Source organism: Triticum aestivum, chromosome 7D, assembly GCF_018294505.1.
Source record: "Triticum aestivum cultivar Chinese Spring chromosome 7D, IWGSC CS RefSeq v2.1, whole genome shotgun sequence".
In the NCBI taxonomy this organism is placed as follows: domain Eukaryota; kingdom Viridiplantae; phylum Streptophyta; class Magnoliopsida; order Poales; family Poaceae; genus Triticum; species Triticum aestivum.
Window position 1 is genome coordinate 8413048 of NC_057814.1, and position 27436 is coordinate 8440483.

General features: G+C 43.7%; 1 protein-coding gene and 1 pseudogene across 1 annotated transcript; both read left to right on the forward strand.

Annotated features, from left to right (window-relative positions):
- The first annotated feature begins 11644 nt into the window (after window positions 1-11644).
- LOC123170581 (putative disease resistance protein RGA1) lies at window positions 11645-17136 on the forward strand. The gene is made up of 6 exons (XM_044588433.1): window positions 11645-12271; window positions 12308-13115; window positions 13212-13332; window positions 14884-15629; window positions 15984-16331; window positions 17132-17136. Exons 1-6 carry the CDS (start codon window positions 11645-11647, stop codon window positions 17134-17136), a joined length of 2655 nt encoding a protein of 884 aa, XP_044444368.1.
- Window positions 17137-17225: 89 nt separating this feature from the next.
- On the forward strand, window positions 17226-26523 carry LOC123170582 (putative disease resistance protein RGA3; annotated as a pseudogene).
- The last annotated feature ends 913 nt before the right edge of the window (window positions 26524-27436 follow it).

The following is a 27436-nucleotide window of genomic DNA, read 5'->3' on the forward strand; positions in this document are numbered from 1 at the left end:
AACCGGATCAATGATAGTGTGGTCCAGTGAACGCTAAGTACTGTAATAATCAGGCAGGCATACACACAACACACTGACTGATTGCGTACTGAGAGCGTGGATATGTATGCGTCGGCGAGCATCTTGCCGAGCCGGACCTGTGCCTGCGTGGTGAGATGCTTGATGTCTTTGGCGATAGGGGAGCCCCATGGCGTCCACGTACTTGAGCTTCGGCAGCCGCACCGCCCTCTGCTCCTTCCTCATCACATCCAGACACATCCCCTGCCTCTGCCCTCTGCGCTGATGGAGGCGAGAGGATGCACGCCGTGGGCAGCAGAGGCACATTGGACCCATCACCAGCAGAGGGTTCAAGCCTGACTATAACTGAGGTCCTTGCTTGATCAAATATGGTTGAACAATGTTTATCTTCCGTCCCACAACTTTGTTGCATCACTAGGATCCGCTGATAATATCCTGGAAGTTAATATGGTTGCTTCATCTCTGCTAGCACTTCATGTTACTGCCTAGTGCTAGACTTTTGAGTGTGCATGTGTGGGGAGTTCTGAACATCTGCTTTGCTGCTCCAAACACTTCCAATTCTGGTTCGCAGCACATTGCCGATGCCAACTTGCTTAGTGTTGATCTCAGGTTTTCAAGACCATCATCATGGCTGGGGCTCCAGAGGAACACGCCTGAATTCTTAATCTGAAGCGACGAAAGAAATGGTTTTGGGCACATGAGATTCGGCGGATGATAACATGGATTGCTCACGCGATGTACCTGCAGCTCGGGAATTCTGAAAGCCTACGCAGCATGAAGGAAGGAAGCAGCTTTAAAGGACTACTCTATCTGCAAGTCTTAACTATAATATATATATAAGAAAAGGTGGTTAGCAATATGTGCCCAAGAAATAATTTTTTGAAAGTATTTTTAAAGGACTACTCTATCTGCAAGTCTTAACTATAATATATATAAGAAACACTTCCAGTCCTTCGATATATTTACTTTCCAGTCAACATTGATAGCTTTTCATTTTTCAAAAGCCAGAAGCAGTATCACATACACAAGTTCATTGCTTGAATCTATACAACGTAAGCTAGTTATGCAGATCGAAACTACAACACACACGATGATTCCTTGTAGAAAATTCGCCCGATGCAACTTCCACCGGCCGCTGGGCTTTTAGTCCACCTCATCGACTGTTCGATCTGCTACATCGTGCAAAATTCGTCCGAGAAATGTCGTCTGTATAGCACTGCTCTATGCGGATTAGCTTGATAGTGTTCTTGGGAAATTGAAGTAAACAATGTGCCAGCTTTCCGATGGGATTTTGTTTGAACTGCAAAGATGTTCTCTCGGCCACGAGCCCACGACAACAACAAATATTCGGAATTTAAGATACTGATTTAAGTGGAAGTTCAAATGACCTGCAGTTCATTTGTTAGAATATAGCTGGATACTTATACCTCTGTGAAGAAAAACTCACTCTGGGAAAATAGTTTCTTATGAATTACTCCTGATTCCAATGTATGTGTACAACAATGGTCTTACAAGGCTAAACTTTTCACACGACACATGACACAAAATCAAATGATTTTGTGAGTGAAAGCATAACATTTTCTTTGACTTGAACTTCATGTGCAAGATTTCTTGCCTACAACGTGGGTTGCATCCGAACGATCATTCACTCTAAAATCAGAATGTTGTGTGATTGCTAAGTTATTTTCAAAAATATCGAGATAGAAATATGATGCCATCAATCTATGTAATGTGAAATCCATTACCAAAATTTATAATGCACTCTCGCTAAGTAATGTATTTGCATGACAAAAGAGCTTATATTGACGTGGCTTGAGAAGTGAACATATATGGAAGTGTCATATGCTCAATCCTTTTTTTCATCCCTAGGTTCTGAATTCGCAGTTTAGGAATATGTTTTTATCATGTCGATGTTTTCGTTACTAAAATTTAGAAATAGAATTGATTGACGTGTTTTTCCTACATAAGTAAACAGTCCAGCACTACCTCTCTAGGAAAACTTTAGTACTTAGCATATCTAATTCATGCATCATTAATCATTTTATATGTTTTAAATGATAAAAATAAATATTGGAGTGTGCCTTTGCATGCTTTTTGCACCTTGTGGGGCTCCTACGAGGACATGGGTTGTTTCAAGGCTGGATAACATGGGAATAATTAGACCTGAAAGCATGGATTCCATGGCCTTTATAATTGTACCTTCTTTTGTGTGTGTAGATACTTAGAGTGGTGTTTAATAAAATCTTCGTTTCAGCCTGGATTTTTATTATTTCCAAAGCAAAGAATTTTTATTCCCCCACAAAGAAAAAAGAAATTTTCTTCCGCACAACAGCAACCTCGTACGGTGATTAGATGGATCCAATTCATATAATCTGCATAACAATTAGTGGCAACAACAGTCTGATCTTGTGTTTGCTCCTTCCTTGAGTTGAAATCTTTGAGAGCATGACATGATGAAGCATACTACCACCACGACTACTACAGAAAGCAGATGAATGGATGAATGGATGGATCACAGCTTCATCAGATTCGTTGCGCTGACTGAGAATCGAACCATAGACCTCGCTGGAACAGATTTGTTCGCACAACCACCGCGCCAGCAAGTGGGATATGGCAAACTACAACTCTTTACTTCTTTCATTCCTTGCCTCTCTCTTTTTCCTTTTTCTCGTTTTCCTTTTTTTTTTCATTTTCCTTTTCTGTTTTTTCTTTCTTCTTCTTCTTGGTTTATTCCCTCATCTATTTGTTTCGGTTTTTTCTCTTTTCTTAAATGCATGAACCTTTTTCAAATCGATGGTGTTTTTGTTTTCAAAACCAATGAACTTATTTCTATTTTTTAGTGAACTATTTTAACAAATGATGATTTTTGTTCAAATTCGATGAACTTTTATCAAACCCGTTGTAACTTTTTTTTCAAATTCGATGAACTTTTTGCAAATTTGATTAAGAATTTAAAAATTCGATGAACTCTTTTTTAAATCCGATGAACTTTTTTGATAAGTTGATGAACTTTTTTGAAATTCGATGAAGTTTTTCCAAATCCGGTGAACTTTTTTTAAATTTGATGAAGAATTTTAAAATCCGATGAACTCTATTTTCTAATCCGATGAACTTTCTTAAAATTTGATGAACTTTTTTCAAATCTGTGAACTTTTTTCAAACTCATGGTCGCTTTCATTTGTTGTGAACTTTTTTTTACTAAATTTGTACACTTTTTTTCCATTTCATGAACTTTTGTTTTTGAATTTGTGAACTTATTTGAATACATGAACCTTTTTTACATTGGCCAACTTTTTTTTGCACGTTCTTCAACTATCCAATTTTTTATATTTTTTCCATACATTCACGTTTTTCATCAATGTTTTCCATACATTAACGTTTTTCATCAATGTTTTCGATGAACACTTTTATAAATTTGATGAACAGTTTTCAAATTTTATGAACTTTTTCAATTCCGATGAACTTTTTTTGAAAAGTGATTAACTTTTTTCAAATTTGATGAACGTTTAAAAAACTCGCTAAACTTTTTATCAAAATTGATGAACCCCTTTCTCAAATTCGATGGACGTTTTTAAAATTCGATTTTTTTTCTTTTAAGAATTTGTGAACAATATTCAAATTTGATGAACTTTTTTGCAAAATCGATGAACTTTTAAAATAACAATAAACGTTTTCTTCCAAAATGAAGAAGTTTGTTCAAAATCACGATCTTTTTTCAAATAATTCAAAAAAAAGTGGTACAATAGATGAATGGTTCTGTTCAATAAAATAGCGCTGTGGCTTACTATTTATGTGTCTACCGCTGTTACTAAACATAAACAACAAGTAGCTCTCGTGTGGTTGGCTGCACCTGCACGCTAACACAGGAGGTGGTGAGTTCGAAGCTTGAAGAGAGCAATGCTTTTTTTCCTGCAGCGCCGTATAGGAGCTCCCGTTGTGCCCTGCTGAAAACAAGGTGTGGGCCTTGACTGACGTATGGGCCATTATGTCATGGTAAGGCTTCTGGCTTTTCAAGAGAGAGCAAGCCCACGCACGTGAACCGAAGGAACAAGCGACAGAGAAGTACTCCCTCCGTCCCATAATGTAAGATGTGTAGTGTCAAAAAACGTCTTACATTATGGGACAGAGGGAGTAATCTTTAGTCCCACATGGCTTAGCTTAATGTAACCACCCGAATTCATAAGCGCACCAGGCTGTTTAGGAGGCATGCCAAAAAGTGAGCACATCCACCCCAACCTGTGCGGTATTTTTTGCAAATTTTTATTTTCAATAACCTCAAAGAGTTTTCATTTATGTACGCCTGGTAAACAGTTCCTTTTATGTCAGTATGCCTGTTAAACAATTGTTTATCAAAAAAAAATGCCTGTTAAACAATTCCTTTTATGTCATACACCTGGTAAATAATTCCTTTATTTCATTTCTCGTAAACTGGTATTTTAAACCTCAAACCTTATTTGGTATCTACTAGGTAAATGACCATTCTTTGCAATGGGGAATACGTATTCTAATGGTTCAACTTCAATCATGTTGAATATATGTGGTTAGGATCCTTACGCGCATCGCAGTAGATCACGTTTCCTCAACCCTCGCAGCCAACCTGTCTGTCTCCTTTACCTAGTCGGCCACTGGTGCTTCTTATTTCTGTTCCTCTCGTCGGCTGCGCCGCCGGTCCGCCTCATCCTCTATTGCCTAGCCATGAAGGTGTGATGGATCCTAGCCTTTGCCGACTGGAGGGCTTCGTTTTTAGATGTTTTTATGAGTTTTGTTAAGGTTTGTGTCCGAGACGAGACTGGACGGCTCTCTGGAGACACTACACCACGAAAAACTTTAAGGGCAATCAACTGCCGGGAAAAAGTTAAGAAGTTGGGCCACCTATACTGCCGGCAAAGCTTTAGATGCCGGGAAAAAAATTATAGGGTGTGCTATGTGCCGGGAATAATGAACTTACAAGGGCAGTCTATCCGCCGGCGTCTTTAGGGTCAGTCCACCTGCCCTGAAAAGTAAACGAGGGCGGATGCACTGCCGGTATGCACGTTGGCGGGGATTAAAAAATTCGGACCAAAAAAGCACGCGAGGCAGCCGCGGAGAAGCGAAAAGATAGAAGTCACTGGAAGCGCACGGCCGCACGCAGCCCTGATTTCTTTCCCCACATCCAGTCCCCACCTCTTCCCTTAGCGCCGCACTCACCAAGTCAACATCGATCCCCATCGCCGCGCACCGCCGCCGCCAAGTGCCGTCGCCTTGGATCCCCCACCCACGCCACCGCCCAGTGCCATCGCCCCCATCCCCTCCGTCCAGTACCGCGCCGCCCCCTCTCTCTTGTCGCTCCTCCTCTCCTCCGATCTGGATTTGGTGGGAGAGCGCCTGGTTGTCGCCCTACCTTCTCTACCCGTCGCTCCCCACCTCTCCTCCCTCCTGCTGTGCCTACCTTCATGAGCTCCGGCCTCTCCCCAGCCGGCGACGCCCCTTTCCTCCACAGCCAACAACAACCACTCGTCTCCGACAAGCCGTCGCGGCGTGCCCTCCTCCTCCTACTTGAGTCAGATCCGGCCACCCCGTCCTCGCAACCAGCATCCACCGCCCACCTGCATGCCTCGTCGTCATAGGACACCGCCAGGATTGTTGAGCCGCTGGTCCTTGTGACGTTGTTGAGGTGTTGTGTTGATTGGTTGCTTGCTGTTGGGGAGCATGGCATCTGGGAGCCAAATATCATTGGAGTATGGAGATTGGGTAAGCATACTTGAGCACTTGAAAAACACTACACCATGGCATCTGTACTCTGTACGCTACTCCCTCTACTCCTTTTCGTTCCTCTGTTCTGCTTCTTGCGAATAGTAACTGTATGTATGGTCCGGATAAAGTTTATTGTGAGAGTTTTTCTGCATTATAACTATATACTCCCTCCATAAACTAATATAAGAGTGTTTAGATCACTACTTTAGTATTCTAAACGCTCTTATATTAGTTTACGGAGGGAGTACTGAATATGCTCTGTTTTAGTCTCTCATTCCCTTTAAAATCAAATCCCCACCGCAGCCATATCTTAATCAATCAAATTAAATGTCATGTTTACAATTTCTGCAGTGCAAAAAGCCCTTTTGATTTTGGCGTCATTGCCTTAAAAACAATAATCATTCTAGTTGTTCTTCAGATATTTTGTTTGCAATTCTGCATATACAGGGAGCCAATAGAAGTGACAGAACATGTGCTTTTGTGGGTCTACTTTTCTTGGTTGTGCAGTAATTGATCGCTCAAGTAATTTGCTCTCATTAGAAGCTGCTACTGGCAAATGCCGATGTGGCTAGATGACATCGTGTCAATTGAGTTTGAGTCAACTAGCATAATGATTTTGCTATCAAATGCAGTTCTTTAGTTATACTTAATAACACGTTTTGTGCCCTGGTGTGTTTGTGAGATACTGAGACGTCTTGCTTCTTTCATTGCGTAGCTAGCCTTTTCTCATAAAATTTACATGTGGGTGAACAAATTGACCAGAATACTATGTGCCATAGATTCACATTTTCTCCTAACAGACTTATACTTGGCACTATGATCTTTGTAGAGAAAACCTTGGTGGGTCCGAAGCTGTCCAGATGCATTGTGATTGATGGTTGAGATATGGTGCAAAACGGAATGGAAATAAACTTCTTGTGCTTGCAGGGAGCGGAAGCGGATGTGATCGGGGGTCACCGTCAAGAGAGTGCTTCCTTAGCATTTGCGTGAACTATGGTTTGGACCCTCAACAATGCAAAGCTTCTTTATTTGGAAAATCAGTGTATATACAATAGATGAATCATTTGAGTACTTCTGTGGCATGGTTTGAGATCTTCTGTAGTCCAGAGTGATCTTGCATTTCTTTGCCTGCATAGAATCCACTTCCTCGCCACATTTTTCATTTTCCCAGATGCATAGAAGGTAATCTGTGTCACTTTTCTCCATCTCCATTGCTTAATGCTCATTTCTTTAAATTAGTGCATCTAAGTGGACCATCTTTTAGTAATGGGTGTGTGTGTTCTCATTCCAGTAAATAAATATTAAGCAATTACATTTGAGATGACTAGGCCTTATATCTGATTCACGCAAACAATTAAATGCATGTTAAATGTAAAAGCCACATTTTAAAGTGCTAAGAGCATTGTTTGTTTATAATCTGGTATTTGTTCTGTAATCTACTATCTGGTTGAAGCTATGGAGTCTAGTGAGCAGGTTATGCTTTATTAAATACTTCTGATATGTGGTAATTGGTTTTGCTTCTTTTTTCAGGTCTGCTTTCGCACCCCACAAGTTTATAGATGTATGTTTTGTGAGCTAAAATGACCTATTGGTAGAATCTAACTCGGTTTTTGGATTTTAATATCTATCTGATGAAGTAGCACTCTAGGATGGTATCAGTTTCTAACTGAAACTAGATGTTATATTTGGTGATATTATACTAGAGACATGAACCTACAAATGTATGTATGTATACACGATGGATTGTTGTCCTTTTGGCTGTGATGTAGTACTGGACTTGTCAACCTGTATGTATGTTGTGATGCAGTACTAGACTCGTGAACCTACAAATGTATACATATGTATGTATGCATGCAGACATGATGTATTTTTGAGATATATATTATGATGCAACTTTAATTAGTCGACATGTGTGATTTTCCGTATATACATTGTATTCTAGATTATGGTATAAAATCGGGTGGAGAGAAATGATAGGTTGAATTCCATGGTAATTTGTGCGTTGGCAGTGTACATAATTAAGGGCACATTCACTGCCAGGAATTCTTCTATCTGCCCTGTATTGTCAGTTTGCCGGGAAAATTCTATTTGCCGGGAATAGTTCTAACTACCGGCAAAAGTTTTAGCAATGTAGGTCAGAGGAACTGCCGGGGTTTCTTGTAACTGCCGGGAATTATATTTCCCGACAGGACTTTCAAGGGCAGTTCGTATTTGCCAGCAACAGGCATTACCGGCAGATTTTTTTGCCTCCACTAGCTAGTTTTGCCGGCAGATAAGGCGACCCCTTAATTTTTGTCATGGTGTAGTGAGATGGAATAAGGTTCTCCTCGTGTAGCCCCCGTTCTAGCGGTGCTTCTAGCATCGTTGGAGGGTGTGTGTGTGGAGGTTTGTCTCCGCCGAATCTCATAGGATTAGGTTGGCGTTTGACTTTGGTGGATCCAGTGGATCGGGTCTTATTTCGTCAGTGATAGTGTGTCTATAGGTTGGATCATTCCGATCTATCTTTCTCTTCATCGACGATGGTTGGTACCGGTGAGCTGGTCCTATAGGCCCTTGGCACGACGACTTCCCGACTATTTACTACAACAATATTTGCATGGCTCCAGTGAGGGAGCGCTGATGATGGCGGCACGCCTTCGGCTCGCTCTAGTGTTTGTAGTTGTCGTTAGGTGGTCTACGGACCTGGATGTACTTTTTAGTTCTGGTGTTCATTTACTACTTTGACAGTTGATGAATAGATCGGAAGATTCCCCCCCCCCCCCCCCCCACACACAAAAAAAAGGATCCTTATGCGCAATAAACAACATCGTCGGGTTTTTTTAGTTTTAAATCACTCTTCTTCTTCTTCCCAGTCCATGCTCACCACCGCTGTTAATGGTACGTCCCTCTCATACAATGTAGCTTGAGGCGAGTCGTCCATTTGTTTCTGCACATCCATGAGTTTCTGCTGCCCGAGTCGCACTATTTTTCGGGCCTTAGTGAAATACTCTGGGTACTCGGCTTTCGGTGCTATTCCTGTAGTGGATACACTACATGTAGTCTCTACTCAACTCTCAAGGGGCATTTTCAATCCAGTAGTTCACTGCAGCTAGCTGTAGGGGTCTCAGGTTTGTAGTAAAGTGCATTTGCATCAATTAATTAGTTACTGCTATAGTGTAGTACCGTCCCAACAAATGGGGGTATTGGGTCGATCCGACCATAACCACCATGAACATGAATACAGGAAATCCGGCAAGCAAATGGGGGAAAAGAAATGAAATGGCAAACAGGTGCACATAAAAATCATAGAACAATTTGGGGCTGTTACCCCATTGAGAACATCAACATCACATGGATTTTTGTGACACAGTCCAAGATTGTTGTGGACAAGCAAAGACGACGCTTCGGTCAATCAACAACCATGAAACTTGTGAGCCGTTAGATCTAGGAGGACGGTTGGGATGGGCCTAGATCCGTTTGCTAAAGCCAACTATTAGGGGTCGCTCCAGATTTTGTAGTTGTAGTTGGAATAAAAATAAAAAACTTAACCTAACCTACCCGTGTCGCGCAACTGTTGTAGTATTTCAACGAAACTTGTATTATTGCGGGTCGCTCCCGATTTTGTAGTTGTATAGTTGGAATAATAATAAAAAAAAACTTAAAAACCTAACCTACCCGTGTCGCCTAAGTGTTGTAGTATTTCGATGAAACTTGGATGTATTTTCTTGTAAGCAAGGTCGACAAAGCTTCTAGTCCGTGGTATTGCATGGATGCAGCAAATAATGCACTAGCTGTAGATGGAACTACATGTATAAAAGTGCAGGTAAATAGATTATTAAAATAAATTGCAGACAGCGTCTTCGGCTCCGGCCTGTTTTTAAATTATAAGGTAGAACGTGATCTACCTTTCATTTCAAAAAAAAAAGCAGACAGCAAAGATATATTATCGACTGGACATGTCAAGGAGCGGCGCATTATTTCTACCGTCGGCTCATCTGAGAGCAACACAATGGTGATCATGATGAGGTTTGGCGGTGGTTTTCCTCTTCGAAAGAGACCCGGAGAAGAATTCAGGCTTCTGCTTCATCTCTTTCTCCGTCTCGTGTGGTTTCTCTTGTGGCAGCGGCGATTAAATTCTGAATAGTATAACCTCGCACCGAGACAAGGTGCACCGGCCCTCGCATGCAACGCCAATTCGTTTCTGATGATTACGAAGACATTGGTGACGACGCCAGCGTATTTTCCGACCAAAGGTGCATCCATCTTAGCTAGCATGCATAAATAGAAGTCAACCATGTGTAGAATTAAATATACTTAACCATTAGCACACAAATGCTCTAAATACACCGGCGTAAGTGGGGCGAAAGCCTTTTTCGGCAAGTAACAATGTATTCTTGATTTGTATAAGCAACAGCCCTTGATTAACCATAAGCCTAGACGTATGCATATGCAACAGCCCTTGATTAACCAAATATTCTTGATTAACCATAAGCCGCCGCCCTGGAGGTTATTTTATGACACGGCCGGAGTTATGACGTTATGTTATGCTCTAAATTTCCCTGCTCACCTAACTAATCTTGCTTGAATAGCTGCTTATTATATTGGACAACATTCATAAAAAGAAAGATGCTACTAGCTGACTGAACAAAATCGTTCTTTCCATGCTGCAAGCATGGGATGGTGATGATGACAAGTGCATTTTAAGACCTAATTAAGCTTTATCATCTTGTAGTAGCAGCTGATTTTTCTCACCATTATTCGTACTATATTTGTTTCTCCCAATGACCATAAATTTGTTCAACACCATACCTCATTGTGCAGTTGCAGAGGAATGCCTATACAACCCTGAAGAAGGTTACGGAGTTCAGCAAACAATTGCATGCTATTTGCACAGGATGAATTCAAGTCAGCTGAGACAATCTCTAAAAAATAGCAATAGTTTAATTATGTGAGGTACTGGAGCCGTCGTTAAAACTGATATTTGTTTGGTACTCTCAACTCTAGAGGTAGAAGTGAGTGTGCTAAAAAAAAATCTCAGGTGGAGAATTGAGTTTTCATTTGGTCCGCTGCGTCATGAAAAGAACTGATACATCAGCACCTCAGAATTTTCTTGGCATAACATAGGTAGTACAATTTGTCCCCATGGAAATTCTTTCTAGCTATGCGATCTCTGGTTTTTAATTTGACCTGGAGCAGTACCCAGCATAAAAAAAAGTTATATAGCAAAACAAAAATATGAAACCGATCAATTACCAGGTCCGTGTGTCGCGCCTCCCATCTAGTACGTCATAGAACAAGTGACAGATAGAAAACAAATGTCTTGCTTATTCCTGCTGAACCAGTCTTCACACCAGATGCATGCTTGTCATTCGTATCTCTCCCTTATTGTCCTATCTGCATGTTAGAAAATGATGCAGGCCTGGGGGGTGAACATTATTTGGTTGGAGTCATCTGGGATGATCGTACAAACAATGGTTTGCATATGCAAGTTGCAGGATAAACTCAAGCTTATAATTAAGAAAATTATAGAAGTATTCAACAATAGTGATCTATAGTTGCAAATAAAGCTCAGCTCTTGGATTCCTTGATATTATCAGTCAGTACACAGCTCAGCTCTTGGATTCCATGATATTATCAGTCAATATGCAGCTCAGCTCTTTAATTCCTTGATATTATCTCCATTTGCTTTCATCATCTGTCCACCCCGTAGCAGCCTTGCCGTGGGAGGGACCTGCACAGTATCGTCGCTCTTTCACCAATTTGGATAAACATTGATTCTTGTTGTTATTCAGGAGGTGCATACTCTTGACTTATTTTGCTCTTCTTCAGTTGTTCTTCATCTTCTGTCAATGCTTAACCTCTCTTCTTTTATTTCTCATGCTGCAGTTTCTTAATTCCTCCAATCTCCAAGATCATGGCAGAATCGCTGCTTCTTCCTCTGGTGCGCAGCGTGGCCGGCAAGGCTGCAAACACACTTGTCGAGGCGGTGACCCGCATGTGTGGCCTCGACAATGACCGCCGAGGGCTGGAGCGCCAGCTGCTAGCCGTCGAGTACAAGCTGGCAAGGGCCGAGGAGAGGAGCAAGACAAACACCTATATCAAGAGCTGGAGGAAGGAGCTCAAGTCCGTCGCATATGAGGCCGGCGACGTGCTGGACGACTTCCAGTACGAGGCGCTGCGCCGCCAGTCTAAGATTGGAAAGTCCACTACATGCAAGGTACTCAGCTACATCACGCACCACAACCCACTGCTCTTCCATTTTGAAATGAGCAAGAAACTAAAGACTGTCCTCAAGAAGATCAATAAGTTGGTCGAGGAGATGAAAAAGTTTGGTCTGGAGGATCCTATCCACAGGGAGGAGCGGCAACATCTATGGCGGCAAACGCACTCAAAATTAGATGAGTCTACCGAAATCTCTGGAAGAGAGAATGATAAGAAGATGGTGGTGAAGTTGCTACTGGACCAGCAAGATCAACAGAAGGTGCACGTGCTGCCCATCTTTGGAATGAGAGGTCTTGGCAAGACGACTCTTGCTAAGATGGTGTATAATGACCAACGGCTCCAGCAACATTTCCAGTTGAAGATGTGGCACTGTGTGTCTGAGAACTTTGATGCCATTGCTATTTTGAAATCCATCATTGAGTTGGCTGTAAATAAAAGATGTGATATGCCTGACACAATCAAGCTGTTGCGAAAGCAACTTGAGGAAGTCATTGGCCGGAAGAGATTTTTACTTGTTCTCGATGATGTATGGAATGAGAACAAGAGGATGTGGGAGGATGAAATGAAGCCACTATTGTGTTCTATTAGTGGACCAGGAAGTGTTATAGTGGTCACATGTCGAAGCAAGCAAGTGGCCTCTATAATGTGCACCGCTAAGCCCCATGAGCTAGCATTTTTGCATGAAAAAGATTCGTGGGAATTGTTTTCGAAAAAAGCATTTAGCAATGGTGTACAAGAGCAAGTAGAGTTTGTCACCATAGGAAGGCGTATTGTCAATAAATGTGGGGGGTTGCCTCTTGCTCTCAAAACAATGGGTGGGTTGCTGAGTTCAAAGCAACAAGTACATAAATGGAAGGCGATCGAAGAATGTAGCATTGCGGATATCGATAGAGGCAAATATGAAGTCATGCCCATACTAAAGTTGAGCTACAAACACCTGTCATCTGAAATGAAGCAATGTTTTGCATTTTGTGCAGTTTTTCCCAAGGATCACGAGATGGAGAAGGAAATGTTGATCCAATTATGGATGGTAAATGGCTTTATTCAAACAGCAACACTAGATTTGAAACAGAAAGGCGAATTAATTTTGGATGAGTTGGTTTGGAGATCCTTCCTCCAAGATAAGCAAAAGAGCACAAATTTTCATATAAAAGGTTTTTCCTGTAAAATGCATGATTTAATGCATGATCTAGCAAAATGTGTCACGGATGAATGTGCAAGTATAGAAGAACTAACTCAGCAGAAAGCAGTGTTAAAAGATGTTTGTCACATGCACATATCAAAGGCTGAATTGAAACAAATCAATTGGTTATGCAAAGGCAGAACATACCTCCGCACTTTGTTAGCTCCATCAAACTCACACAAGGATTTTAAAGAACTGCTACACATATCGGCATCACTAAGAGCGCTGCATTTCCGCCCTTATTCAATTGCACTTTGCAAGTCCATAAATGCAAAACATTTACGATTCCTTGACCTCTCTGGGTCTAGCATCCTTAGTTTGCCAGATTCAATATGTGTGTTGTATAACTTGCAAACATTGAGAAAAAGGGTTTCCCCCCGCTTTGTATTACAAAGCAACCAACCGATACAACCGACGATAGGGGCTGGGGCGGAAGCAGCACAAACACGCCCAAAAGAAAGGAAAGAGAAAAAAGAAAAGAAACAAATGCCGATAACGGCAGATCGACAAAAACGACGAAGCCTCGTGACCGCTGCGTCCACCGGAGATCGCCCACCAAGTTCCAAGACTCCGAAGTGTCGGTACCCAACAACACCTTCAAGAAGGGACGCGACGATGAGGACGCTGCTGCCAAGGGTTTCCCCCGGTACACGGCGAGGAGACAGGAAGGGTAGCCCCGACGCCCTCCAGGAAGGTCCGGCGGCACCCTCAGGCGCCACCGCGTCGGTGTCGGCCAAGCCAACAGAGATTTCTCCCGATCCCAGCCTCTACCTCAGGCACTCCGGAGCTCGCCACCAGACCGACCACCACCCTGCGCCAACACGGACACGAAGCTTCCCACGCTGTCTCACCACGACACCGCGAAGATGGTCTGCACAACGGAGAGGAGGAGCCGGGGCTAGGGCAACAGCACCATCGGCATACGAGAGGGCCCCACCTCCACCGTCCACGACGGTAGCCGACCGGACGCCATGGCAGGAGCCTACCGGGCCCGTGGCCCCACAGGCCCGGCCGGGCATTCAAAGGCCCGGACAGCTCCCGCCTCCGCGCAGCAGCTGGTACGTCGTCATCGTCGCTGTCCTAGTCCAAGCCGCTCCCCTGCCTCCCCATACAAAGAGTGTCGCGGTCGCGCCGGAGCCGACCCGCAAGGACCCAGAAGGGACCCTACGGGCCTAGATCTAGGCCGGGAACAAGCCCCCGGCCGGCCAGCACCACCGGACCACCCCGCCGCCAAGAGGCGGCACCACCACGGCGAGCACCGCCGGCCTCCACACCAGGACACGAGACCGCCACCGGCCGAGGCGCACCGTCGCCGGCCATCACCGCCCGAGCAGGGGAGGACCGCGCGCGGGGAAGGGCAAGCCCACCGCCGCCAGCATCACGCGGCCGAGGACCGGCGGCGCGGGCTGACGGCGGCGGGAGGAGGGATGGGCGCGGGGAGGGAGGGGCTGGAGGCGCGCGGAGGAAGGGCCCCCGGCCGCCTCGCTCGGGGAGGCGGCGCGGGGGTACGGGGGCGCGGAGGAGGGGGCTGGCGGCTCTGGTGGGCTCCGGCCGCCGCGGCGGCGGCTCCGCGCGGGGGAGCCGGCGGCGGCGGCAGGGAAACCCTAGGGAGCGGGGGAGCGGGCCGGGAGCTGTGATCATAACTTGCAAACACTGAGGCTCATAGGTTGTTATATGTTGCATCAGTTACCAGAGAACATGGCAAGACTGAGAAAGCTCATCAATCTTTATCTCTTTGGTTGTGATAGTCTCAGAACTATGGCTCCAAACTTTGGTGTACTGAACAACCTTCAAATATTAACAACATTTGTGGTGGATACTGGAGAAGGCCTTGGAATAGAGCAGCTAAAAGACTTGCAACACCTTAGCAATAGGTTGGAACTATTGAATTTGAACAAGATAAAGAGTGGGGAGAATGCAAAAGTAGCCAATCTCACTCAGAAGCAAAATGTAAGTGAGTTGTTGTTCTTGTGGGACCAAGAAATAGATGATGGGCCTAAAGATATGGCATGTAATGTGGAAGAAGTTCTTCAGTGTTTAGAACCTCATAGTAATATCCAGAAGTTGGAGATAAGTGGATATGGTGGCCTAGAAATATCACAATGGATGAGAAAGCCACAGATGTTTGACTGCTTGAGAGAACTCAAAATTTCCAACTACCCAAGATGCAAGAGTATACCCGTAGTATGGCTTTCAGAATCTCTAGAGGTTTTGTTCTTACAAAAGTTGGATAACCTGACAACATTATGCACTAACCTTAGTGTGGAAGCTGGAGGGCGCATTACAACCCCGCAAATTTTCCCAAGGTTGAAGAAGTTGTTGTTGCTTGAGTTACCAAAACTGGAGATGTGGGCAGAAAATTGTGTGGGAGAGCCTGCTGATAACTTGGTAATGTTCCCTATGCTTCAAGAGCTAACGATCAGAAATTGCCCCACACTTGCAAGTATTCCAGTGATCCCTGTTGTCAGCGAGTTACAAATAGTTGGGGTTCATAGTACTGCAGTCAATTTATTTTTGATGAGCATCTGTTTGGGCTCTTGGCCATTTCTCATCAGTTTAGCTCTTGGGTATGGAGAAGACATGCCCATGTTGCCTCTAGACGCCCATCAAAGCCATGGTGAATGACCTCTTGAAAAACTTAAGTATTTGTATCTGGAAGGCTGCAACAGCTTGGTGAGAAGCTACGGATTGTCCAGGTCACAACTTACAGTTTGGAAATGCTTTCAATTCGTGGAAAGTCTGACGATTAGCGGATGCTGGGATCTCTTCTACTGGCCAACACAGGAGCTCCGGTGCTTGTATTGCCTCCGCTCTCTGTGTATCAGATATTGTCACCACCTAGAGAGAGATACTTCATCGTCCGAGGAGGAAACCCTTCCACTGTGCCTGGAGGAGTTGACGATTTTAGGCTGTCACGGTGTGGTAGCGCTGCCTTCGAACATTGCAAAACTTGCCAAGCTGAGAAGTCTCTCTGTGTTCCACTGCACACGCCTGAAAGCGCTGCCTGATGGGATGTGTGGGCTCACTTCTCTTAGGCAATTGAAGGTTTGGGATTGTCCAGGTATGGAGGAATTCCCACATGGTCTTCTGGAGCGGTTACCCAGCCTTGAAGACTTAACCAGATATGACTGCCCGGAGTTGCTAAGACGATGCAGAGAAGGCAGGGAGTATTTTCAATTGGTCTCCTCTGTCCCACGTAAGTGGATATCATCATCTTATTTTTTGATGACGGCGTCATGAAAATCCAGAATAGCTGCAAAATAAATCAGCAAAAGCATGAGCGCCCTGGTAAATAACCAATCTCCCTTGTGTCTAAATAAATGTTGTCACATCGAATCTGTTGATAACATGGGATGCTAACGCGATGAATTCGACGTACCTGCAGGAAAGAATCTCTGAAAGCCTCCACGGCATGAAGGAAACAATGGTCGATCCGCTCCCATCTTGCCCTTGTGCACGCCCAGGGCCGGCTTTGGACCAGTGCGAGAGGTGCGACGGCCCGGGCCCAGACTAAAAAGGGGCCCATAGTATATATGCAGTATATATATTATATATTACGGATTAGTGGAAAAAAAGAATGACTAATGTCCAGCCCAGGTAGCTCTGAGCCCACCCAGCAAGCAGCACGCAACCACCACTAGGGCCTGCCCAACCAAGCCCAGGCAACGCACGTTGCCCTGTCGTTCGCCTGGAATCCAGGGAGACGCACTGACACAGGAGCACGGAGACGCATCGACACAGCAGCACGCCGCCTGACGCCGACACCAGCGCACCGCACCGAACCTGGAGCTGAGTTTGGGGATTAAATCGGCAAGAATTCGGGAAGAGATCAACTGATCAAGATCATCATTCAGATGGTCATAATTCTCAGATCAATCTATTCATAAATCCTAATCTATAGGCGAATATTTTCCGGTGGTCTCAATTCTGAAACTTCTCATCTAAAAACATAACGTCTTCAATCTCTGATACTGTATTCGTGTTTCTCACTTGCAGCATAATCATGTTACCTAAAAAACATCTATCTGGCTGTGAGAAAAGAAACAACAAGAAAAGAGTAGACACGTTGATTAAATCTCAGGAAGGCGCTATGGATATGTTTGTCTTGAGGACTGGTGCTGCTACAAATTCAGAGCAATTATATATCACAAATGGTGAAGAAAAACCTGATGATACTAAGAATGCCAGTGAGGAAAATCATGTCGAGAAAAATAATGCTGCGGAAAATGATGCCGATCAGCACACGGAAAATTTTAGTGACCATGAGAATCTTGGAAATGCAGATGAGCAGGGTTCTTCTTTTGATATATATGATCCTAGAACTTGGAATATTCTTGACAATAAATCAAGAGATATTCTCATTGAAAAAGGACCTATAAGGGAATACAATCTTGTGTTTCCCGAAGATGAAATTAGTGGCAGGCATTTTTCATATGATTACTACACAAGAAAGTTAAGGAATGGCGAGTTCAGTGATCGGAGGTGGTTAGTGTACTCTAAACACATGAATAAAGTCTACTGTTTTTGTTGCAAATTGTTTAAATCTGGAAAAAGCAAAAGTCTGCTAGCATCCGAGGGATTGAAGGATTGGAGACATCTTAGTGAGAAGCTCAAATTGCATGAGAATAGTGTTGAGCATATCACTAACATGAATACTTGGAATGAGGTAAGGCTGAGGCTAAGTAAGAAGGAAACAATTGATAAAGACATGCAACAAGAGATTGCAAGGGAGAAGGAGCGATGGAGACTTGTTTTAATTAGAATTGTTGCTGCTGTGAAATTTCTTGCTAAACATAGTCTGGCTTTTCGAGGATCGAATGAGAAATTATATCAAGATAACAACGGAATTTTTTTGGGAGTAATTGAAATGATGGCAGAATTTGATCCTGTAATGCAAGAGCATCTTCGGCGCATTAAGAATAGTGAAATCGATCATCATTATCTTGGCCATAATATTCAGAATGAGTTAATTTCCCTTCTTGGTCGCACTGTTAAATATTCTCTGTTGAGGATAATTAAGGATGCAAGGTATTTCTCTGTCATCTTGGACTGTACACCTGACGTGAGCCATCAAGAACAAATGACTCTAATTGTGAGGTGCGTAAACATGTCAAGTACTACTACAAAAATAGAGGAGTTTTTTCTGGAGTTCTTGAAGGTGGATGATACATCCGGACTTGGACTTTATAATGTGTTAATAGATTCACTTAAATCTGTTGGTTTGGATGTTAAAGATGTTCGTGGACAAGGGTATGACAATGGTTCGAACATGAAGGGAAAACACCAAGGGGTACAGAGCAGACTACTTGAAACTAATCCAAGAGCATTATTCATGCCATGCGCTTGTCATAGCCTGAACCTTACTCTTAGTGATATGGCAAAATCTTGCGGTAAAGCTGTTACCTTCTTTGGTGTTGTGCAAAGAATTTATATATTGTTTTCAAGCTCTACTAAAAGATGGCAGCTATTGCTTGATCATGTTCCAAAAATGACAGTTAAGTCTTTGTGTAACACTCGATGGGAGAGTCGAATAAAGAGTGTTCAGGCTATCAGATATCAAGCACCCGAGTTAAGAAAAGCATTACTGGAATTGAAGAGAACTTCTACCGATGACGCCAAGACTAAGAGCGACGCAAAATCTTTGGCTAGCGCACTTGAGAAATTTGAATTTTTACTTGGCATGGTCATTTGGCATGACATTTTGTTCACTATAAACATGGTGAGTAAGAAGTTGCAGTCTAAGTTTGTGTGCATTGATGTTACTCTTAAACAGATTGAAGGTGCCATCTTATATTTTAAGAAGTACAGAAATGACGGCTTTGCAACTAGTCTGGATATTGCGAGATCTATTGCAATTGACATGGGTGTACAACCTTTGTTTCTTGTCAAGAGACGTATTACTAGAAAAAGACAGTTTGATGAAATTAGTGGCAATGACGAAAATAACCAGAATGAAGAAACGCAAGCAAGTGAGGATTGATGTTGCAATTGCTTCCCTAACTACTAGATTTGAGGAACTGAAGACATTTGGGAGCATATTTGGTTTCTTGTTCAACTCGAAAGAGTTGAAGTCCTTGGGTGATAATGATCTAAGAAGATGTTGCACTAATTTTGTCAACAAATTCACTCATGGTAAGTCAGCAGATGTCGATCTAGATGATTTCGTTTCTGAACTAAAAGTACTGCAGATGACATTGCCAAACACATTCATGTCAGCGGATCAGATATTTGAGTTTGTTAGAGATGCGGATTGTTATCTAAATGTCTCAATTGCTTACCGTATCCTTTTGACCGTACCTGTGACTGTTGCATCAGCTGAAAGGAGTTTCTCAAAATTGAAACTATTGAAAAATTATTTGAGGTCAACGATGTCTCAAGAAAGATTGAATGGATTGGCCATGTGCTGCATTGAGAAGAATATGCTGGATAGTGTTGATCTTGACACTCTCATTGATGATTTTGCGTCAAAAAATGCACGAAAGTCTCGTTTCACTTGATCACTGGAGGTTAGCATGCTATTTCAATATGTTTTTTCTGCGTTGTAACTTCCATGATACTTGGTTTGGAACAAAGACAGGGAAAATAACATATGCTTGATTCTAGTAAAAATATATTAGTTTTATGATTTTATAGCAATTTTATATTTTCATGTATCAAATTGGATTTTTCTCTTTATTGGGCCCACTGGTCGGGTTCGCACCGCGGCCTTCGAAATCATAGAGCCGGCTCTGTGCACGCCGCGACCTGGAGGGCCAACCGCCGTCCTCCTCAGCAGGGCGCAGAGGGGGAAGAGGAAGGTTGGTGCTGCGCGCGCCGCGGCCTGAGGCAGCCGCCCTCCTCATCGCCAGAGCGCATGCCTGGGGCAGGACTTCGACTGCGGAGACGTTGAGGAAAGGGGGCGAGATTGGCTGTGCTGACGGAGATGAGAGAGAGGAAGAATCAGAGGAGATGGAGATGGAGATCTGAACCCCCGTGTGCAGCAGAGGAGGGTGGGTTCAAACTTCAAAGCCCTCTGGAAGTAGTATTGTCATACACATCTAAGTTCGTTGCTTTAATCTGTTACAGCTTCTCTAAAATAAAAATCTGCACAGCAGAAGAAGCAGGTGTCCCTCTAATATATTTCTACCACATGTAAGTTATGTTGTGCGGCTTAGCTTGATGATATTCCTGGAAATATTAGTTATGTTCTACCGCATACTCAATTTCCCTGCCATTCTGCTAATATCAATGCGTTTGCAAGTCATAGCCTTGTATTGCTAGGCATCTTGCAAGCATTTCGAAACATTTCATTTCTTCGTTTCCCTTTTTTCTTTTTTCTTTCTGGACACAGACGGGTGAGTTACAAACATGAGGCTTCTTCCTTCTTCTTTTTTTGCGAGAAAGCATGAGGATTCATTCCAAATAAGCTCTTTATTTTTGTGTTTCTCCACGGAGTTTCTTGTGAGCTGCATCGGACTGACTCCAACCTATGTGTGCACCATTGTATTTTTCTGTGTAGATATTCAGTATGTGCTGTAACAACAAGTCTTCTTGTCAGGTAGTTGAAACTTAGCAGAGCGAAGAATTTTTCTTCCGCACAACGGCAATATCAGACCGGTGATGAGATTGTTCCAATTCATACAATGCGCATAACAATGGCAGTAATAATCTGAGCTCGTGTCTGCTCCTTGCTTGAGTTGGAGCCTTTGGGAGCCTAACATGAACTATCCTGATACCACTACTACAGACAGACTAGAGCAGATTTATTCATCTGTTCTGTTGTCAACAACTAATCATCACTAAATTAACTCTTCCATGGAATCAAAGATAGCTAGTATTCCAGTGAACACTTCTTCTAATCAGGCAGGCACACACATAGATTGCGTACTGGATCATCATCAGAGCGTGGTTATGTATGCGTCGGCGAGCATCTTGCCGAGCCGAACCTGCGCATGTGTGATGAGGTGCCTCTGCTCCTCTGCCCTCTGCGCTGACGGAGACGAGAAGATGCACACCGTGGGCAGCAGAGGCCCATTGAACCAAACGCCAACAGAGGTTCGAAGCCTGACTATAACTAAGGTGCTTAATTACGCCGACGGCTGGGGCGTAAATATATATTGTTGCTTCATCTCTACTACGTACTTCCTGTAACTGCTAAAGTGGGAGTTCTGAACAGTTGGTGCTAACTGACGCCAAGCACATCCAATTTTGGTTCCTAGCAGATTGCCGATGCCAACTTGCCAATGATTTCAGGTTTGCAAAAGTTGGAATTCGGACAGGCTTCCAAGACCATGACCAAAGGCAGAGGAACACACATGTATGCCTGAATTCTGATGCCACCGTCTCATGCTGCAGATCCATTAGAGACCATGAATGAGTCGGACTTTCATCTTGCATAGTATGTACCACCCTTATAATCAACTTGCTGGAGGCAAATCAACTGAGCTTCATGTGCACTCTGTTTTTCCTGCATAAATAAAAATAAATAGTGAAATCACTTAAACGACACTGCTGGTTAATCTGAAGCAAGCCACGAAAGAAATGGATCGGCACATCAGAATCCGCGGATGATAACATGGATTGCTCACGCGATGGCTCCATGTACCTGCCTGCAGGTCGGGATTTCTGAAAGCCTCCACGGACGGCATGAAGGAAGCAGTGTACTGAATCTTCTCTCTATCTATCCGTCTGAGCTGTAACAACAAGTTTTCTTTTCTCAGGTAGATAAACTTAAAGCCAAGAATTTTTCTTTGGCACAACGGCAATAGCATAGAGCTGACAAGATTGTTTCTATTCCTACAATGCGCATAACAATGGCAGTAATAATCTGACCTCGTGTGTTCTCCTTCCTTGAGTTGGAGCATTGTATCACCAGTACTAGTCTACAACACTCTACAGTCTAAGCAGATTTATTCAGCTGTTTCCCACAACTAATCATCACCAAATTAACTCTTCCATGGAATCAATGATAGCTAGTATTCCAGTGAACACTTCTTCTAATCAGGCAGGCAGGACTGATATGTGTGTCTGTCACAAGCTAGCGCGGTTCACTATAAAAAAGCGTCAAATGGAAGTGTGGGTTTGGACTCACTGCAGAGACAAACAGAAACATCTAACTATTGGTGAATCAGTCAGTATACAGCGGGTCCGTGTGCCGCGCCTCCCACCTAGCTAGTACGCCCATAGAACAAGTGGCAGATCGATAACAATGTCTTGCCTATTTCTGCTGAACCAGTCTTCACTCTTCACAGCAGATGTTCTTCCTTATTGTCCTATCTGCACGTTAGAAAATGATGCAGGCCCTGGGGATTGAACATTATTTGGTTGGAGTCATCTGTGATGACAGTACATACAATTGTTTGTATCTGCCAGTTGCAGGATAAACTCAAACTTAATGAAGAAAATTATAGATGCATTCAATAATAGTGATGTATAGTTGCAAATAAAGCTCAGCTCTTGGATTCCTTGATATTATCAGTAAATAGCTAAATATACAGCTCAGCTCTTGGATCCCTTGATATTACCTCCATTTGTTTCCATCCTCTCTCCAGCAACCACACCTTGATATTATCTCCATTCCATCCTCTCTATCCCATAGCAGCCTTGCATGGAACTGCACAGGGGGCGACGGAACGACCAGCAGTATTGTTGCTCTATCACCAATTTGGGCAAGATAAATTCTTGGTGTTGTTGAGGAGGTGCATGCTCTAGACTTGTTTTGCTCTTCGGTTGTTCTACATGTTCTATTTTTTTCCTGAGAGCTATATAAGCTAAGCTATCTTGGAAGCTGCAGTTTCTTATTCCTCCAATCTGCAAGATCATGGGTGAGACGCTGCTTCTCCCTCTAGTGCGCGGCGTGGCCGGCAAGGCGGCAGACGCACTCATTGAGACGATGACCCGCATGTGTGGTCTCGATGACGACCGCCAAACGCTGGAGCGCCATCTGCTAGCAATCGAGTGCAAGCTGGCTAACGCCGAGGAGAGGAGCGAGACAAATAACTATGTGAAGAGCTGGATGAACGAGCTCAAGTTCATCGCCTACGAGGCCAACGACGTGCTCGACGACTTCCAGTATGAGGCGTTGCGCCGACAGTCTACAATTGGCAAGTCCACTACCCGTAAGGTGCTCAGCTACATCACCCACAGCAGCCCGCTGCTCTTCTGTTTTGAAATGAGCAAGAAACTCAAGACTGTCCTCGAGAAGATCAATAAGTTGGTTGAGGAGATGAACAAGCTTGGCCTGGAGAATTCTGTCCAAAGGGGGAGCAACAACATTCTTGGCGGCAGACGCACTCAAAACTAGATGAGTCCACAAAAATCTTTTGGAAGGGAAGATGATAAGGAGGTGGTAGTGAAGCTGCTGCTGGACCAGCATGATCAACGGAAGGTGCAAGTTCTTCCCATCTTTGGGATGGGAGGTCTTGGCAAGACAACAATTGCTAAGGTGGTGTACAATGACCAAGAGGTCCAGCAGCATTTCCAGTTGAAGATGTGGCACTACGTGTCCGACAACTTTGATGCCATTGCTCTTTTGAAATCCATCATTGAGTTGGCTGTAAATAAAAGATGTGGCATGCCTGATACCGTCGAGCTATTACAAAAGCAACTTGAGGAAGTCATTGGCCAAAAAAGGTTTATGCTCGTGCTTGATGATGTGTGGAATGAAAACAAGAGGATGTGGGACGATGTCCTAAAGCCACTATTATGTTCTATTGGTGGACCAGGAAGTGTTATAGTGGTCACATGTCGAAGCAAGCAAGTGGCCTCTGTAATGTGCACCATCGAGCCCCATGAGCTCGTATTCCTGAGTGGAGAAGATTCTTGGGATTTTTTTTTCGAATAGAGCATTTAGCAATGGTACAGACAAGCAAGCAGAGTTAGTCACCATCGGAAGGCGTATAGTCAATAAATGTGGGGGGTTGCCTCTTGCTCTCAAGACAATGGGCGGATTGCTAAGTTCGAAGCAAAAGGTACAAGAATGGAAGGCCATCGAAGAGAGTAACATTGGGGATAATGATGGAGGAAAATATGAGATAATGCCCATACTGAAGTTAAGCTACAAACACCTGCCATCTGAAATGAAGCAATGTTTTGCATTCTGTGCAGTTTCCCTCAAGGATTATGAGATGGAAAAGGATAGGTTGATCCAACTATGGATGGCAAATGGCTTTATCCAGGAAGAGGGAACAATGGATTTAACACAGAAAGGAGAATTAATTTTCGATGAGCTAGTTTGGAGGTCCTTCCTCCAAGATAATAAAGTGGTAGTTAAATCAGCTGTCATTGTTCTCTTTGGGGATAACACAAAATATGAGACAATAGTATGTAAAATGCACGACTTAATGCATGATCTAGCAAAAGATGTCAGCGATGAATGTGCAAGTATAGAAGAACTGACTCATCAGAAAGCATTGTTTAAAGGTGTTTGTCACATGCAAATGTCAAAGGCTGAATTGGAACAAACCAGCCTATTATGCAAAGGCAGAACATACCTCCGCACTATGTTAGTTCCTTCAAAATCATGGATGGATGAATATATTTTGAGTAAATCACACAAGTATTTTAAAGAGCTGCTACAGGTATCGACATCGTTAAGAGCGTTGCATTGCTCCTCTTCTCCAATTGTCATTTGCATGGCCATAAATGCAAAACATTTACGGTATCTTGATCTATCTGGGTCAAACATCGTTAGGTTGCCAAATTCAGTATGTATGTTGTATAACCTACAAACACTGAGGCTCATAGATTGCAAGGAGTTGCAGCAGTTACCAGAAGACATGGCAAGATTTAGAAAGCTCATCCATCTTTACCTTTCTGGTTGTGTACGTCTCGGAAGTATGTCTCCAAACTTTGGTCTGATGAACAACCTTCACATATTAACAACATTTGTCGTGGATACTGGAGATAGCCTTGGAATAGAGCAACTCAAGGACTTGCAACACCTTAGAAATAGGTTGGAACTGTTAAATTTGAGCAAAATAAAGAGTGGGGAGGATTCAAAAGAAGTGAATCTCAGTCAGAAGCACAATCTAAGTGAGTTTTTGTTTTCTTGGGACAAAGGAATGCATGATGTGCCTACAGATGTGGAAGAAGTGCTCCAAAGTTTAGAACCTCATCGTAACATCCAAAAGTTGGAGATGTGTGGATATGGTGGCCTAGAAATATCACAATGGATGAGAAAGCCTCAAATGTTTAACTGCTTGAGAGAACTCAAAATTTCCGACTGCCCAAGATGCAAGAGTATACCTGTAGTATGGCTCTCGGAATCTCTAGAGATTTTGTCCTTAACGAATATGGTTAACTTGACAACATTATGTAAGAATCTTGATGTGGAAGGTGGAGAACACAATACCGCTCTGAAAATTTTCCCTGGGTTGAAGAGGATGGAATTGATTACCTTACCAAGCCTGGAGATATGGGCAGAAAATATTGTGGGGGAGTGTGGTGATAGTTTGGTAGCGTTCCCATGCTTGAAGAGCTAAAAAATGAAAATTGCCCCAAATTCCAAATATTCCAGTGACCCCCATTGTTAGAAAGTTGCAAATAATTGGATTTCACAATACTACAGTCAGTTCCGTTTTTAGGAGAATCCATTTGGGCTCTTGGTTCACTGAGTTCTTGTTTTGGTCTCATGATACTAAGTTCATGATGTTACCTCTAGAAGCCCAGGAAAGACTAGGTCAAAGACCTATTGAAAAACTTAAGAATTTGTATCTTGAAGGGGCCAACAGCTTGGTCACAAGCTCCGGATGGTCCAGAACACAACTTATGGTATGGAAATGCTTTCTGTTCGTGGAGGATCTGACAATTAGAAGATGCAACGATCTTGTCCATTGGCCAGCAGAGGAGCTCCGCTGCTTGGATCGCCTCCGCATTCTGCATATCGAGAATTGTGACAACCTGGAGGGAAACACTACATCGTCTGAGGAGGAGACCCTTCCACTGTCTCTGGAGGAATTCGTGATTGAATACTGCCCCAGAATGGTGTCACTGCCTTTGAACCTTGGAAATCTAGCCAAGTTGAGGAGTCTCCGTGTGGATGGCTGCAGGCGCCTGAAAGAGCTGCCTAATGGGATGTGTGACCTCACTTCTCTTAGGGAATTGAAGATTTGGCATTGTCCAGCAATGGAGGAATTCCCGCATGGTCTCCTGGAGCGGTTGCTAACCCTCGAATACTTAAGCATAGATTACTGCCCGGAGTTGGAAAGACGATGCAGAGAAGGTGGTATTTCCACTTGGTCTCCTCAATCACACATAAGTGGATACCATCATCTCAATTTTTTGATGACGGCAAAAACATGCCTGCCCTGGTAAATAATGAATATCCCTTGTGTCTAACGTTTCTCACATCAAATTCAGTGATAACATGCGATCCTAACTCGATGAATTCAACGTACCTGCAGGTCTGAATCTCGGAAAACCTCCACGGCATGAAGGAGGCAATGACGTTATGTCGACGGAGACGAGAAGATGCACACCGTGGGCTCCCTGCTCACCAAATCCAGCCACTTCCCCTGCCTCTGCCCTCTGTCCTCTGCGCTGACGGAGACGAGAAGATGCACACCGTGGGCAGCAGAGGGTTCGAAACCTGACTATAACTGAGGAGCTTAATTATGTCGACGGATATGGGCATAAATAAATATTGGTGCTTCATCTCTTGTAACTGCTTAGTGTTAAGCTTTTGATCGACTGACTGTGCGTATGTGTTGGGAGTTGTGAATGTTTGCTACTAACTGACGCCAAGCAGCAGACTGCCGATGCCAACTTGCCAATCATCTCAGGTATGCAAAAGTTAGAGTTCGGACAGGCTTTCAAGACCATGGCTGGGGCTCACGCTTGTATGCCTGAATTCTGATGCCACTGTCTGATACTGCACATCCGTAAAGACCATGAACTAGAACGACTCGGTGTTTCCGGTAACCAAAACATGTAACCACAGCCTTGTACTGTGCTCTATTTTCCTCCATAAATAAAAATAAATACCGAAATCGCTTAAATGAAACGACACTGCTGGTTAATCTGAAGCAAGCCACGAAAGAACATGAGATTCCGCGGATGATAACATGGATTGCTCACGCGATGTATCGGCATACCTGCAATCCCTGCAGGTCGAGGTCGGAATCTCCGAAATCCTCCACAGCAAGAACGATGTAATGGACCAACTGTTGGAGGAGCTTCACCTCGTTCATCCGCCCCCATCTCACCGCTGTGCGCGCCGCGCCTGGGGCAACCGCCGTCCTACTCGCCAGAGCGCACGCCGGGAGGGTGGGTGGGGTGAGCGGCGGTGGTTCGGCGGTGGAGCTACCAAGATGCGGCGTGGAG